Consider the following 16519-nt stretch of genomic DNA (forward strand, 5'->3'; position numbering starts at 1 on the left):
AGACTCCCTTGTAGTGAACTAAATTTTCCAAGATACTTGGTTATCATTTGGTTTACTAAAATAATAAATGACTAAGGAGAGTTAAGACCATTATTTGTGGTATATTGGCCATAAGAAGTTTTCATCTGTCCTATGTTTTATACAGACATGTTACCAAAAAACAAAAACAAAAACAAACGCATTGCAGCATTTGCCACAGAAAGCATCCAGGTTTTTTACTGGCTAGGACTGATAATCTGTAGTGATCTTCCAGGTTTTGCTGCAGTGAGAAAACCATTACTGTTAAAAGCCTGCTGTCATATCACATTATCCTTCTCAACAAGCACTTTGTTACGATGGAAGTTCTCTTTGCAGTGAAGGCCTCCTTGCCTCCCTTGTCCTAAGTTAAACCTCTATTTCTAGAGTTAAGAATCATTAAAGACATGGAGGAGTTTGCACAACTGGTTGTGGCATGAACGATGGCATGTAATTTTATAAATGTATAAATGGTTTTTGAATTTTTTTCTCTGCTGATAAGGATGATTAAATTCTTCATGTTTTTTCTTTGTATAGACTCCAAACCTTTCTAGACTTGTAGGAAATCTGTTGATGCATAATACAGTGGAAAGAATTGTGTAATCTAATGTGCAAATAATCTACTGGAGGACATTGGATATAAAAATGTTTTCTTAATGTGTTTTTCAGATGTCTGTGAGCTTATGAAATTGTTCTTTCCTCCACTTAATTTTAAGGCTTCTAGACTGGCTGAGCTGAGCAGTAGAAATTAATGAGGTAGAATGCTTGAGTTGAATAAACTGGAAGAAAATATCTCTCTCCAGTAAACCATTATTACTATAACAGAAACAATTTCTATAAACTCAGTTCCCAAATGGACATAAGCTTTAGTTGGGAAATGGTGCGGTAATTGAAATACTATGTTAATAAAGAATTATAGGCAATATAATTTTCAAAAAATTAGAGAACAGTAGAATATATGTAATATAGACTATGCTGAACGTAATTTTAATGTTTCTTTGACTCAAGTTATAGCCGTGTAGACATACTAGTTAAAAGTATTATACATAATTTATTGTTTTGTAAGGTATTTTTAAAAATTCTCCCAGGCCAGGCTTAGTGGCTCACACCTGTAATCCCAGGGCTGTGGGAGGCCAAGACAGGCAGATCACCTGAGGTCAGGACCAGTCTGGCTAACATGGTGAAACCTCGTCTCTACTAAAAATACAAAAATTAGCTGGGTGTGGTGGGCAGGTGCCTGTAGTACCAGCTACTCGGGAAGCTGAGATGGAAGGATCACTTGCACCCAGGAGCCAGAGGTTGCAGTCAGCCAAGATCGTGCCACTGCGCTTCAGCCTGGGTGACAGAGTGAGACTCCGTCTCAAAAAAAAAAAAAATTCTCCCAGTATTTACTGAATATGCTAAATTATATTAGTACCTCTCATAGTTCTCTGCATGTAGTAGTCACGTAGCTAAGTTCACTGAAGCCACAAACAAATTTGATATCCTTAAGGGAACAAAATTCTGATTGATTCTGATCTGTGTCTTTCAGAAAAATCACTACCAATATAATGGATTTTATATGTCAGATTGCTTTATTCTGGATATCATGGTAACAATACAGAAAGTATACATAACTTCCCATTTCTGCAAGTAGTCATGACGGCTGAAGAAAGAAAAACTTAAAGCTACGGCAGAATTATTTGGGTACCTTTTATGGAAATTCTGATTTTGTTTTTAATTTTTGATAACTTTTTACTGAAGGTATGAACACACAAAGAGCTTATTTTGATAGGCAAATACACATTAATAAGAATGCCTAGAAGAGGACTGATTCTTCACACCCGGACCCACTGGTTGCTGTTGGGCCTCGCTTTGCTCTGCAGTTTGGTATTATTTATGTACCTCCTGGAATGTGCCCCCCAGACTGATGGAAATGCATCTCTTCCTGGTGTTGTTGGGGAAAATTATGGTAAAGAGTATTATCAAGCCCTCCTACAGGAACAAGAAGAACATTATCAGACCAGGGCAACCAGTCTGAAACGCCAAATTGCTCAACTAAAACAAGAGTTACAAGAAATGAGTGAAAAGATGAGGTCATTGCAAGAAAGAAAGAATGTAGGGGCTAATGGCATAGGCTATCAGAGCAACAAAGAGCAAGCACCTAGTGATCTTTTAGAGTTTCTTCATTCCCAAATTGACAAAGCTGAAGTTAGCATAGGGGCCAAACTACCCAGTGAGTATGGGGTCATTCCCTTTGAAAGTTTTACCTTAATGAAAGTATTTCAATTGGAAATGGGTCTCACTCGCCATCCTGAAGAAAAACCAGTTAGAAAAGACAAACGAGATGAATTGGTGGAAGTTATTGAAGCTGGCTTGGAGGTCATTAATAATCCTGATGAAGATGATGAACAAGAAGATGAGGAGGGTCCACTTGGAGAGAAACTGATATTTAATGAAAATGACTTCATAGAAGGTAATGTGAAAAATACGTTGGTCAATATTATATTAGTAAGACAAATGCTAGTATTGTATGCTGGTAACATAAGTCAGTCATTGTCCACAGTATTAAAACACTTAAAGTTTTCGCACTTCATTCCACCAAGAATTTTAAGTGGCCTTCTGGAAAAAGGTATAATGAGATCATAATAAAATTGGAGAATAAGGACTAGGGAAATAGAATAAAACAGCTCTTGTTGCATGTGTATGATTTATATTACTTATCTGATCTCGGTGTTTTTTATGTTTTTAAAAATGTGTAAACTAAGACTCAAAACTTGAAAACCGTTTGATAAAGAAAATATTAGTAGACTCTTAGCTATTTTTCGTATTGGAGGAAGGAGAAGTGTCTGTCTGAACAAGGGGTCATACATAGTTTAAAAAGCATATTTGGCATTTGGAAAAGTAAGGAAATAATTTGTTTTCCTCATACATATTTCAGAAAGGGTATGGGATTTTTATGTGTCAAGATGGGATATGACTCAGAGGTTGAAGAACACTGCTATAAAATTTAAGATACTTATTGATTGATATTAACAGTAATAATTCTATATTCCTACCCATCTCCTTTACACCTTTACACTCACTGCTAGACATTTAATTGCTGACTTAAACCATTTTGAAAATAAATGTTTCTTGAAAGTTCTCTTTGCTTGATTCTATAAACTGTGTATCACAGTGGTCCCCAGCCTTTTTGGCAACAGGGACTGGTTTCATTGGTGACAATTTTTCCATGGGATGGTGAGGATGGTTTTGGGGTGAAACTGTTCCACTTCAGATCATCTGGCATTAGTTAGATTCTCATAAAGAGCGTGCAGTGTAGATTCCTTGCATGCGCAGTTCACAACAGAATTTGCGCTCCTTTGAGAATCCAGTGCAGCCCCTGATCTGACAGGAGGCGGAGCTCAGGCGGTAATGCTTGCCAGGCTCCCATCACTCACCTCTTGCTGTGCCGCCTAGTTCCCATCAGGCCACGGACCAGTAGCGGTCTGTGGCCTGGGGGTTAGGGACCCCTGGCATAGCACATGTAGACTTTTTGACTCCAAATCGTCATGGCCATCACTTGCTGCACAGTAGCATTATTATAATACACCGAGGCCTTTGGAGGCCATCAGGGAGGGCATTATGTTTTGCAGTGGCATTGCAGCTGCCTTTCCTTGTGGCCTCCTCTTTTTTCTGCTGTCACTTCCTGCCATTTTTGATGGATTATTTTTCTCAAAACTCTTCTGATTTTTCTGCAAGCTCAGCTTTTTGTCTTCTCACTGTATGTTTGTAGCTTATGGCAGAATTGGAAGCTGCGGAGGAAATAACTAAGTAACATGTGTAAAATGTCCTCACATCAGCTCTAACTAAAAAGAAAGGGAGCTTTGCCAGTTTTATATTCTGCAGCTCCTGCTTTTGTCTTATAACTCTCCTTGGATTCTGATACTTCAGGATTTTTCTCTACATGGAACATATTCTGTTCCTCACCTTTCCTCTACTGTGCCACTGTCTGCCCACTGCAGGGAGAGTAATTACTAATAATTAGTAATGACAGCTAATTCCTATCCCTCTTCTAGACTTTAGCTCAGATATCACTCTTCTGAGAAGTCATCTGCAACCTCAAGTCTAAGACAGCAGTACTTCTGTGTGCTCTTGTCACCTGTACATTCATACTGCTTGTCACAGTATGTGGCATTGCCCATTTCCTGGCTTATGCTTCCTACTAAACTGTAAGCCTCAGGAGGGTTGGGACCAAGTCTAATTTATTCACCTTTTTATACCCAGATATTGACTGAGTGACTCACACATCTGTAAGTCTAACCTTCTGTCTTCTGAGTGCCACACTTAAAAATCAGATTGCGACTGGGCACAGTGGCTCACACCTGTAATTCCAGCACTTTGGGAGGCCAAGGCGGGCAGATTATGAGGTCAAGAGACGGAGACCATCCTGGCCAACATGGTGAAACCCCGTCTCTACTAAAAATACAAAAATTAGCTAGGCCACGTGGTGGCGCATGCCTGTAGTCCCAGCTACTCAGGAGGCTGAGGCAGAAGAATTGCTTGAACCTGGCAGGTGGAGGTTGCAGTGAGCCAAGATTGCACCACTGCACTCCAGCCTGGTGACAGAGTGAGACTCCATCTAAAAAAACAAAACAATCAGATTGCCTTGTAGATACTCATGCTTTTCTCTCAAAGGCATCTCAAATCACTGTGTTTATGTCTGTACCAATTTTTCTTTGTCTGACTTCACTCTAGTCAGTGATTTTATATGTGTGTATGTATGCACACATATATATACAGATATATATATCACATAGCACACTATTGTTATTATTTGTCTATTTTTCTGTCTCCTTCACTAGACTGGCCCTATCCTCAAAATTGAGACCACATGGCACTCTTTATATCACATAACTGACATGAAGGCACTAGATTTCTTTTAGTTGACCTAAACCAATAGAAATTTTGACTCTTGGGTCTAGATTTTAATATTGCTAGAAGTAATGTCTTTATTTTTCATGGTTACCATATTGATAGGCTCTAGTATTTTTAAAAAGTCATATGTAAAAAGGAATAATTGTCATTCGTAGTATATTTTATAGATTGAATAAAATAACAGTGAACTTTTTTTTTTAACCTTTCCTTTTCTTTTAAGGGAGTAATTGTTACTGATTGTGCAGTGGGGATAAATATTTTCACAAATAGGTAAAAATCCTGCGGGTCTGGTTTAATACCCTTGATGTTTAAGTGAGTAAAATCTGTCTTCCCATTGAATTTGTAAACTTTGACATGGAGATGTCTTTGTTCCTAACCTTTAGGTTATTATCGCACTGAGAGAGATAAGGGCACGCAGTATGAACTCTTTTTTAAGAAAGCAGACCTTATGGAATATAGACATGTGACCCTCTTCCGCCCTTTTGGACCTCTTATGAAAGTGAAGAGTGAGATGATTGACATCACTAGATCAATTATTAATATCATTGTGCCACTTGCTGAAAGAACTGAAGCATTTGTACAGTTCATGCAGAACTTCAGGTAACTGTCAGGGCTTAACGATTCAGCTACATTCTCCTAAAAAAAAAATCACATTTTGGCCGGGCGCGGTGGCTCAAGCCTGTAATCCCAGCACTTTGGGAGGCCGAGACGGGCGGATCACAAGGTCAGGAGATCGAGACCATCCTGGCTAACACGGTGAAACCCCGTCTCTACTAAAAAATACAAAAACTAGCCGGGCGAGGTGGCGGGCGCCTGTAGTCCCAGCTACTCGGGAGGCTGAGGCAGGAGAATGGCGTGAACCCGGGAGGCGGAGCTTGCAGTGAGCTGAGATCCAGCCACTGCACTCCAGTCTGGGCGACAAAGCAAGACTCTGTCTCAACAACAACAACAAAAAAAATCACATTTTACTCAGATTTCCTTAATTTATCTTCACTGATTATAATTACTTAGAATAATTTTATAGGCTTTAGGGGAACTTTATTTTTTTATATTCTCTCTTTTTTTAAAGCATGTGTAGTGTATTGTGTTATAGACAATTTGAACTATGAAATAAATTGAGTGACACCTATTAGAAACTAAATTTGATGGCCTTGATAATTGTGAATTCATTTTAAGACAAGTTGAATTTTTAAAAAATCAACTTTACTAAGGTATAATTTACATGCAGTAAAATCCACATATTTTAAGGATATGGGTATCATGACTCTTTTTTTTTTTGTTTTTGAGACAAGGTCTCACTCTGTCACCCAGGCTAGGATGCAGTGGAGTGAGCACAGTTCACTGCAGCCTCAACCTCCTGGGCTCAAGTGATCCTCTGCCTCAGCTTCCCAAGTAGCTGGGACCACAGGTGCATGCCATCTTTTTTATTCTGTACAACTTTGTAGAGAAGGGGTCTTGCCATGTTGTCCAGGCTGGGATTTAATGTCTTTTGACAAATGTATACACTCGCGAACCACCACTCCAATCAAGACATAGAATACTGGTGTCTCACAAGAAAATCCCCTTGAGAATGATTTCAGTTTTTTAACTGAAATACATTTAGAAATACAAACATTAAACTAAAAGTTGGAGAAAGTTATTTCATCTTGCAAAGCAGAGAATTTGTAAAGGTTTTTTTATGTTATCAAATTTGGATATTTTAAAATGCTGAAGGGTTAAATAATTATCTACACATGAAAACTATTTGTGGAAAATGCTGCTTTTTGATTTAACAGTTTCCATGTTTTTAATACTTTAATATTTTTAATGTTTTAGATACTTTGATATACTAGTTTTAATGCTTTGTGATCCTAGTCTTTATTCTCATATTGAAATTGTTGGATTTAAAAGGTTAATTAAAACTGTTCTACAACTGAATGTCTGGCAGTCATACTTCCAAGTGAGATTTACTGTTCCAAATAGCTCACTTGAGATCTGATTTCCTAAAGCATTTTTTTTATTGCCTGTCTTAGAATTACTTTCAAAGGCCACATTATTATTTACAGTAAGTAATCTCAGTCATGGCAAATATTATTCTTTAATGATAGTTATAAATTTTGGAATTAGCCAGTCTGAAGGCAAAATGACTCTTAATCCAAAAGGTCAGTATTTATTTATTTGGTTTTGAACCAATTGAGTTTATTTCCTTGAACAGCTTGTGATTTGCTTCTGAAAGCAATCCAAAAGCAAAAGTTGAAAAAATGTTTTGAAATATGGCAACAATGTCAGACTGCTTCCATGGGCCTCCAAGGGGTGCACCCATTCAGGCATAGATCTTGTGCCTTCCATAATTCATCAGTATTGCCACTTTTATGTTTACTATTGTGTCAGTAATGCCTCATTTTCATGTTAAAGCTTCATGTGGTTGCTTTCTGAATAAATAGTGCCTCATGTTTTCCTGAATAAACTTTATTTTTCACTTCTGTTAGGGATGTTTGTATTCATCAAGACAAGAAGATTCATCTCACAGTGGTATATTTTGGCAAAGAAGGACTGTCTAAAGTCAAGTCCATCCTAGAATCTGTCACAAGGTTGGTGAACCACATCCACAGCAAAGTCCTTGATATATAACATTGCTAAAAGAGAATTTCAGATATGTAATGAGTTAATAATTTTTAGTAACTATTATTTAAAAGTTGGCTGAGCATGTGGGTGGTTGTGGTGATGATAAGTTCCTCATTTCACATGCAACCCTACATGACTCAACTTCCCTTCCCTGCTTACAGGCAGCTTGGCATGATCAGGATGCTCTCTCTGGCCCATTCACCTTCTGTGTATTTGCTGGTGCTTTCCCTTTGTTTAAATCTAATTCCTTCACTTTGACATAATCATCTTCTGAACTTGTCTCTTTTTTTGTCACCTTTCTTTCCTTCCATTTCCTCAGGCTCCTTCTCCCCCTGCTAACAGTGCCAAGGTCTCCCATATCCTTAAGAAACTCCCACTCAACTCTGAAGTGCCCAGCCGCTACCATTACGTTTCTGTCCTTTCACAGCTCAACATCACAAGACAGTAGTTCATAACTAAGCAAGTCATACAGTACCTGGCACATAGTAGATGTTCAGAGGTTTGAATGGATGAATTAGTAATCCCTTAGTACTTAATTATTCTTTAGCTTCTCAGTCTTTTTCTTTCTAAATCATGGGCCCAAAGATACGACTTAACTGCCAAATTCTTTTCTATTATTCTTTTTCATTGCTTTTTTACCTTTGACAACCTAACCAGTATTTCCATCTTAAAATGTTCTTCTTATGTTTGTAAAATGTAACTATTTTGTAAATGTAAGTATATGTAATGTAAACTATTAGGTTGATTATCATCTCTAACCGGTTACACCAGCTCTATATCCTTTACTTGCTTCTTTACCTTTCTGCCAGTTGTGGCCATTTGCCAAGAGCCCAGATTTGATCAGCCGTTCTTCTCAAATCATTCAACTAACATTCATTGAGTCCTACCTACTGTGTTCCAGGTACACTGCTTGGGAGTCTGGCGTAGTTGGAAGAAGAGTGGGCATATATGGGTGAATCTGAGTCCCTGACCTGCAGGGATTCTCAGAGCCTTGATATATATAGACACTACTCACTGTCTTCCCCTTCCATACACCAGCTCCTCCTCCTGATGGCCCTCTATCAGTTCAGAGTAAAACCATTTTCACCATCCCCTGAGCATGACTTCTGAGAGCCACAGTCTTTTACTTATTCTTTGCCTCCAGTTACCTCTAATCAGTTAGTTCCTACTTACTTCACAAGACCTCTTCTCTGTCTCTTCCTTGCTACTGCCACCACCCTAACCCTGGTTCCCCATTCCTCCATTTCTTCCCTTCCTCTCCCTCCTTAGTGTTTTTAGATCACCTACTAAGTGCCACGAGCTCACACTGGTAATACTGAAGTATTGTCAAGACACTTCCGTGGCAAATGGTGTAAACCTACCTTGAGCTTACTTAAGGAAAATAGGAGCAGTATTGAAGAATCTTGCATACCTCCCAGAAATAAAGGGATTGTTACAACCAAATTTGGGGAAGAAAATCAAAACAACTCTGGTTTCTCAGGGATTTGAACCAGAGACTTGAATACCATCAAAATTCTCTTGTCTCCTTGTCTGTTTTTCTCTGCATGTTGACTTCATTCTCCTGTTGCAGATTGGCTTCTTCCACATGGTGAGGGATATGACTGTTGGCGGCTCTGGGCTCACATCTTCTCAGCTTTGCCATCAGAGAGGAAAGAGCTTTCTCCCAGCTCCAGTTGAGAAAATCCCAGGGAAGGACATTTTGCCCACTCTTGAGCCAGTCACTATGGCCAGGTGGGGTGGGGGTATTGGGACTGGCGCAGCTTAAGCCTGGTCCCCACCCCTAGGAAATTACTGTGGTTGGGGTGGGCAGAGAGTGAGGGGTATTCTGTGATCAGTGCCTCCACTTGATGCTGAGTATGTGGGGTGGCAGTGGGCAGTTTTCACCCAACAGAGGAGAGATTTATAATCCTTAAGATGGGGGAAAGAGTCTTAGGCACTCAGAGCACTTGGAGTCCATTCCATGCACTATTTGAGCCTTTTTTCCATCTCTCCATTACCCATTCTGTACTGTTGTAAGCATAATCCTCCTAAAATGTTACTTTTTTGATTAGGCTGCAGTAAGTGGTTCTCCAACTTCAGTGCCAGAGTTACCAGGAGGACTTGTGAAAATGTAGAAGCTTGGCTCCAGCCCTAGCATCTGATTCAGTGGGTCTGGGTGTAGTCTGAGAGTTTGCTTCTCTAACACGTTGCCACGGGAAGCTGATGCTGTGGGTTTGGGGGCCTCACTGTGAGAACCACTGCCCTAGCAGAAAAGCCCTGCTGATTCTCTTACCTTTAGGATACTGACCGATTTCTTTAACCTTGCATGGGAGGTACTCTTCTGTCTGACTCTTCTCTCATTGTTCCCATTTTAAGATTCCTTTGACCCTTATCTCACTGTTCCCATTTTAGGGTCCTTTTGTACCAATCTGATTTGTCTGATCCCTTTTCTCTAAAATGCTTTCTACATTCTTACCTCTTTGCCTTTGGGAATAATTCTCTTGAATGACCTTTACGCTCACCACTGAATTCAACATTTTAACCAAGGCATAACTCACGTTCCACTTCTAACATCTTATCTAACTACTCCAGACATGAGCGATGTATTTTTTAGAACTGCTGTTCATTCATTCATTCAGCAACTATTTATTGAACTCCTACTCTATCAGGGGACACTGTCCGTAGTAACGAACAAAACAAAATCCCTGCTCCCACAGAGTGGAAGAGACACTGGAACAAACATGTCTGACAATATAAAGGAAAACAGCTGAGGAAGAGGATGGAGATGAAGGACTGGGAGGTCGGAGCTGCTTCTCAAGTAGTATTAGGGAGGATCCCTCTGATAAGGGGACATGTGTGCAAAGACCCAACAGATGCAGGAGGAGAGTGATCTTTGTGTGTGTTATCCAATTAGAATGCATTATTTATTAACAGACATTACAGCTCTTTTTCCATTTGTGTATTTTTCATCTCCCCAGAAGGTGTTTAAGATTCCAAAGGGCAGTGGCCACTTTAACACTTTTGGAGCCTCATACCACCAAAATGTGCCTCAAATGTGGGCATTTGGTGAATATCTCTCCCTGATGATAATCATACACATGAAGCTGGGATTTTCTTTCCCTGTGTGAATGTAGAACCAATATAATCAAATATTTGAAGTGTAAAACATATTTTGTAAGCTGTGTTGAAGGAAGAAAATTGGTAACTTTAAGTGGGACTTATCATTTGTTGTGTGTGCTTTCCTCATAGTGAGTCTAATTTTCACAATTACACCTTGGTCTCATTGAATGAAGAATTTAATCGTGGACGAGGACTAAATGTGGGTGCCCGAGCTTGGGACAAGGGAGAGGTCTTGATGTTTTTCTGTGATGTTGATATCTATTTCTCAGCCGAATTCCTTAACAGCTGCCGGTTAAATGCTGAGCCAGGTGCGTAAAATGTTGGTAGATGAGCTGACTATAGAATTTAGAACAGTGTCGGCATGTCCTATAGTTTGAATCAAGTGATTTTGAGGGAGAAGTTTCAGTTAAACCCCAGTATTTTTTTAAGTTATATTAGGCATAATGTAACTGGAATACTAAATAGGAAATTGAAAATTTGACCCTTTGAAATTCATATCCTTTGTTCTCTTGGGTCCAACTTCCAGTGACTACATTTGAAGTCAAATAAAGAAATGCAGAGGAACAGGATATCTACAAATTGATGAGGCAGGAGCAATGCAGGTCGAAAAAGAGCTAAGCAGATGGTATGGAGATGTGTGTGAGTCTGAAGCACTCAGCTTTGGGCATATAGTGTCCACACATGCAAACATACCCCCATGCATGTGTGCACACACACTCACATGGAATTCTAGATGCAGATAGTGCTTGGTCTCCAGACTGCATTTTGAGGTGTTTTACTATATTTTGCTTTAAGTTGTAGATATTTTTTGAAAATTAATGAGATAGCTGGGTGCAGTGGCTCTTGCCTGTAATCCCAGCACTTCGGGAGGCTGAGGCGGGTGGATCATGAGGTCAAGAGATTGAGACCATCCTGACCAACATGGTGAAACCCCGTCTCTACTAAAAATACAAAAATTAGCTAGGCATGGTGGCACACACCTGTAGTCCCAGCTACTCAGGAGGTTGAGCAGAAGAATTGCTTGAACCTAGGAGGCAGAGGTTGCAGTAAGCCAAGATCACGCCACTGCACTCCAGCCTGGTGACAGAGTGAGACTCCGTCTCAAAAAAAAAAAAAAAAAAAAAAAAAAAATTAATGAGAAGATGACATTTTTTTAAATCAAATTTTAAATGCTTTTTAGTTCATTTTAAAAAATTAAAAGTATTAAAGAGGCCAGGCGCAGTGGCTCACCGCCTGTAATCCCACCACTTTGGGAGGCTGAGGCGGGTGGATCATGAGGTCAGGAGATCGAGACCATCCTGGCTAACATGGTGAAACCCCGTCTCTACTAAAAATACAAAAAAAGTTAGCCGGGCGTGGTGGTGGGCGCCTGTAGTCCCAGCTACTCAGGAGGCTGAGGCAGGAAAATGGCATGAGCCGAGGGGACGGAGCTTGCAGTGAGCCGAGATCGCACCACTGCACTCCAGCCTGGATGACAGGGCGACACTCCATCTCAAAAAAAAAAAAAAAAAAGCATTAATCTCAGCAGGATGAGTAAGTTCAGGAAATCTATTATACAAACGTAACTATAGTTAATATATTGTATACTTACAAATTGCTAAGCCAGTAACATTAAAAAAAATGTTCTTACCACCAAAAAAAAACATGTTAATTATGTGAGGTGATGGATATGGTTATTAGCTTGATTTAGTCATTTCACAATATATGAATGTAGCAAAACATCATGTTGTACACCATTTTTATTAGTCAATTAGAAAAACATTGTGGGGGCGCTGCTGAGCACAGTAGCTCACACCTTAATCCCAGCACCTTGGGAGTCTGAGACAGGAGGAGCACTTGTGCGCAGGAGTTCAAGACCAGCCTAGGCAACATAGCGAGACCTCATCTTTAAAAATAAAATTTTTGGCTGGGCACAGTAGCTAAATGCTTTTTAGCTCATTTAAAAGTATTAAAGAGGCCAGGTGTGGTGGCTCATGCCTATAAACCCAGCACTTTGGGAGGCCGAGGCAGGCGGATCAACTGAGGTCAGGAGTTCGAGACCAGCCTGGCCAACATGGTGAAACCCCATCTCTGTTAAAAATACACAATTTGCCTGGCGTGGTGGCTTGCTCCTGTAATCCCAGTTACTCTCGAGGCTGAGGCAGAAGAATTGCTTGAACCTGGGAGGCGGGGAGGTTGCAATGAGCTGAGATCGCCAGCCTGGGCAACAGAGCAAGACTCCGTCCCAAAAAATAAAAATAAAAAATTTTTAAAGAATCTAATAGCAAATTTTTTTTTTGTGGAACTATTCACATGCAAATGATTGCCTTCTTATTAATTAGGTTAGAGAGAGTTTTCAGGAACTCTCTGAACCTAATGAATAAATGAAGGTTAGGTTTATTTTACAGCATGAAATGCAAAATGTGAAAGTTGAAGGAGACATATTTGCTTAGTTTAAAAGAAATATTTTATATCCAGAAATAGATTTGCCTCTGGAAAATTGAGCTCCCCATCCCTAAATGTATTTGAACAACGGTAGAATGAACATCTGCTAGGGATCTTGTAATAAAAAGGTTGCCATGTTACTCCCACACTTCCTGACAATCACTGAACACTTCATGTGATCACATCTGATTGAAGCCAGCCATACTCTACTGAGGGAGATGGGCTAGTTAGCCTTTATGATCCTTTTAGATCAGTCAGTTTGAATGCTGATGACAGGGTCTTCTCCAAGGGCTATTATATCAGGTAATTTTAATCCTTATCTTCCTGACTTTTCCAGATTTTGGTTCAGATTTTTTCTATATTTTAATTATTCTCTGCATGTCTATTCATTGTACAGTATTTTTTGAATTTACTTTTTCTAATGATTCATTTTTGAAGGGTGGATTTAACAGACATTTCTAAGTTTCATAGTGATTATCAGAGGTTAATCTACATTTATTACTACTGATTAGATGAAATAATGAGTAATAAATGACTCAGGTAATGAATACACATCTCCCCAAAGTCAAAAGGAATAAATGTGAAGCACCCTTTAGTTTGTTTTTTCCTCTGTTCTTTTGTAAGGTTGTAGTTAACCTACTGATATGTTACAAAATCATCATATTCATCAAATTAACATGATGTTCTGTAGCCTGAATATTTAAAAATATAGATAAAATCATCTTATAAGAAAGACTTTGATAAAACTTAATAGATATTGCAACAAGGAACAGTTCTTCATAACTTCTTTGTATGTTACAAACCTATATTTTAATTTGTAGGTAAGAAGGTGTTTTACCCTGTGGTGTTCAGTCTTTACAATCCTGCCATTGTTTATGCCAACCAGGAAGTGCCACCACCTGTGGAGCAGCAGCTGGTGAGACTTTCACATTTTCAGTTATGAAAGACTCTAAAGATCTTTTCTAGATGTTTGCTGTGTAAGTAGAAAACAAAGTTTCAGTAAAAAACTGTATTCCCATGAGCAAAGTGTTAAAGAAAAACTGTAGTTATTGTAAACACATTGCCATAGTTTCTCTTTATACCACCAATAAAATGCTTTTCACATTTATTGCTTCAGAATTAAGTGTAAGGGGAGCAGAGTTTAGGTCATAAAGGAAAACCTCATGTCCCAGAATGTGGAAATTGTACAGTCATTTCTGCCAGCTTATTTTTACTAATACTAAATATTTGATTTTAAAAACCCTACTAACTAGAAATACAAATCTACTCTGCTAAATAAGAGGGAATAGTATACTCTGGTAAATTACTTGGAAAGTCATGGAATATAAATGCCATATATCAAAACTTACAGTTATTGCCAAAGCTAAGCTTATGTAAGCTTTTTAAAATGTTTAAATAAACATTATTTTGTAATAATTTAGATTTAGAGAAGTTGCAAAGATAGTACAGAGAGTTCCATACTTCACCCAGTTTCCTCTAATGCTAACATCTTATGTAACCATGGTGCATTTGTCAAAGTGAAGAAATTAATATTGGTAAGTTACTGCTAAGTACACTACAGATTTATTAGGATTACACCAGTTTTTCTACTAACGTCCTTTTCTGTTTCAGAATCGAGTCCAGAATACCAAATTGCTTTTAGCGTAATCCTTTATTGTTAATACTAAGAAAAAGTAGAAATGATTAAGAAGTCACTTTAAGATGTTTAAAAAAAAAGAAAAATAACTTCAAGGAAAGCAATAAAGATAAAGGCAGAAGTTAAAACAAAAATAGATTGAGAAATATAGAAGCTTATGTTTATGTACAAAAAATTTAATCGTAAGGTAGACACATTTTGGGTAAAAAGGAAAACATTGGAAATTAGAAAGTGAAAACATTGAGATAAATCAATTTTATAGGGTAAGTTTTCTAAATTCTAAATAAAATGAAAGATTTGAAAATTTATAAAATATGAACACAGGCTAAGTTCATGTTAGTATTTTATGAATAAAAGAGGTGGAAGTGGGCCGGGCATGGTGGCTCACGCCTATAATCCCAGCACTTTGGGAGGCCAAGGCAGGCAGATCACAAGGTCAGGAGTTCGAGACCAGCCTGGCTAATATGGTGAAACTCTGTCTCTATTAAAAATACAAAAATTAGCCAGGCATGGTGGCACGAGCCTGTAGTCTACCTACTCGGGAGACTGAGGCAAAAGAATCGCTTGAACCTGGGAGGCGGAAGTTGCAGTGAGCCAAGATCACACCACTGCACTCCAGCCTGGGCAACAGAGCGAGACTCCTTCTCAAAAAAACAAAACAAAAGAGGTGGAAGCTCTGAAGAAATTAAGAGCCATTTAAAAAACAGTTATCAAAAAGTTACCCTGTAGGTACATAAATACAATGTTTTAATTTATGAGCTTTTCCAAACTCTCAAAGAGCAGGTAATATTAGCACCATATGATGTACTTAACATATTTTATGAGGCCACCATTATCCTGATATCAACACTTGGCATAGTACACACAGACACACACACACACACACACACCCCTCTATCTTATCTCTAGGCCAGTATTATGAATATAAATATAAATAGGTTCAAAATGGCAAACTGAGCACCCACATCTGCCATATCTGACAGTGAATTATTCTAAAGAAAAGAGTACATTAGTACTGGAAAATGAGAGAAGGTGTTAGCAGCCATAAGTTTTGAGAACTTTCTGTAAGATGATAGCAGCATAAGATTTCTGGAGGAGAGAACAGACTAGAACGTGTTCAAGAGAACAGTGAGTGAAGATGGGGCTGCTTTGCATCCTCTGAGCTCATGGCAGACAGAATGGAGGGAGCCTGGAGTAAACATGCTTCTCTAGGTGTGCTGAGTAGCAGGCATCACAGGGATTGACCCTCAGTCTAAAGCAGTGCGTGTGGTCCCTGGGGCTGGAGAGGCTGGTCAGGGTGGCTAGGGAGCCCCTAGACTACAAAAGTGAGCTTCTGTTAGCACATTTCCCCTGAGACCCTGTTCTCCCCTCCTTGACTGTGACTGGAGATAGGCCATTTTAATCTTAGCTAACAGCCGTGGACTTCCGAACAACACTTGAAACAAAAATGAGTAGCAATTAACCAAGACTAACCAAACATTTGAGGAAAAACAATGTGTGAAAGAGGGACCAAGTGTTAATACACAGAAAAATTAACACATGAGTGTGTGAATACAGACAGAAAGTAATTTTAAAATATATCTTTAGGGAGATTAGAGAAAATGTTAAGTTCATAAAACAGGATTTGTTGCTTTAAAAAATCAGAACTTGGGAATTGTGAAAATATTTTAAAAATCAGTAAATGGTCTGAATAGCAGAATGGTTACAGGTGAGCCAAATTTGTAAACTGGAAGACAAGCCAACTGAACACGTAAAGTTCACGAGACAACATGAGAGAAAAATTGAGACAAGGAGAATCAAGCCAGAAGCTCCCAAATTATCAATAGGAGTTCAGAAAAGAGAGAA

General features: G+C 38.8%; 1 protein-coding gene across 6 annotated transcripts in view; it reads left to right on the top strand.

Moving 5' to 3' along the window:
• CSGALNACT2 (chondroitin sulfate N-acetylgalactosaminyltransferase 2) overlaps positions 1–16519 on the top strand; it is a 45798-nt gene that overhangs the window by 15090 nt on the left and 14189 nt on the right. For 2 of the 6 annotated variants that reach the window (XM_077945127.1, NM_001172170.1), the window contains 5 exon segments: positions 1547–2470; positions 5295–5511; positions 7380–7481; positions 10744–10922; positions 13860–13954. In XM_077945127.1, the coding sequence (XP_077801253.1) occupies positions 1810–2470; positions 5295–5511; positions 7380–7481; positions 10744–10922; positions 13860–13954 (1254 nt within the window). In that variant the 5' untranslated portion in view covers positions 1547–1809. 6 annotated transcript variants of the gene reach the window in all.

The sequence above is a fragment of the Macaca mulatta genome, chromosome 9 (assembly GCF_049350105.2).
Source record: "Macaca mulatta isolate MMU2019108-1 chromosome 9, T2T-MMU8v2.0, whole genome shotgun sequence".
Lineage (NCBI taxonomy): Eukaryota > Metazoa > Chordata > Mammalia > Primates > Cercopithecidae > Macaca > Macaca mulatta.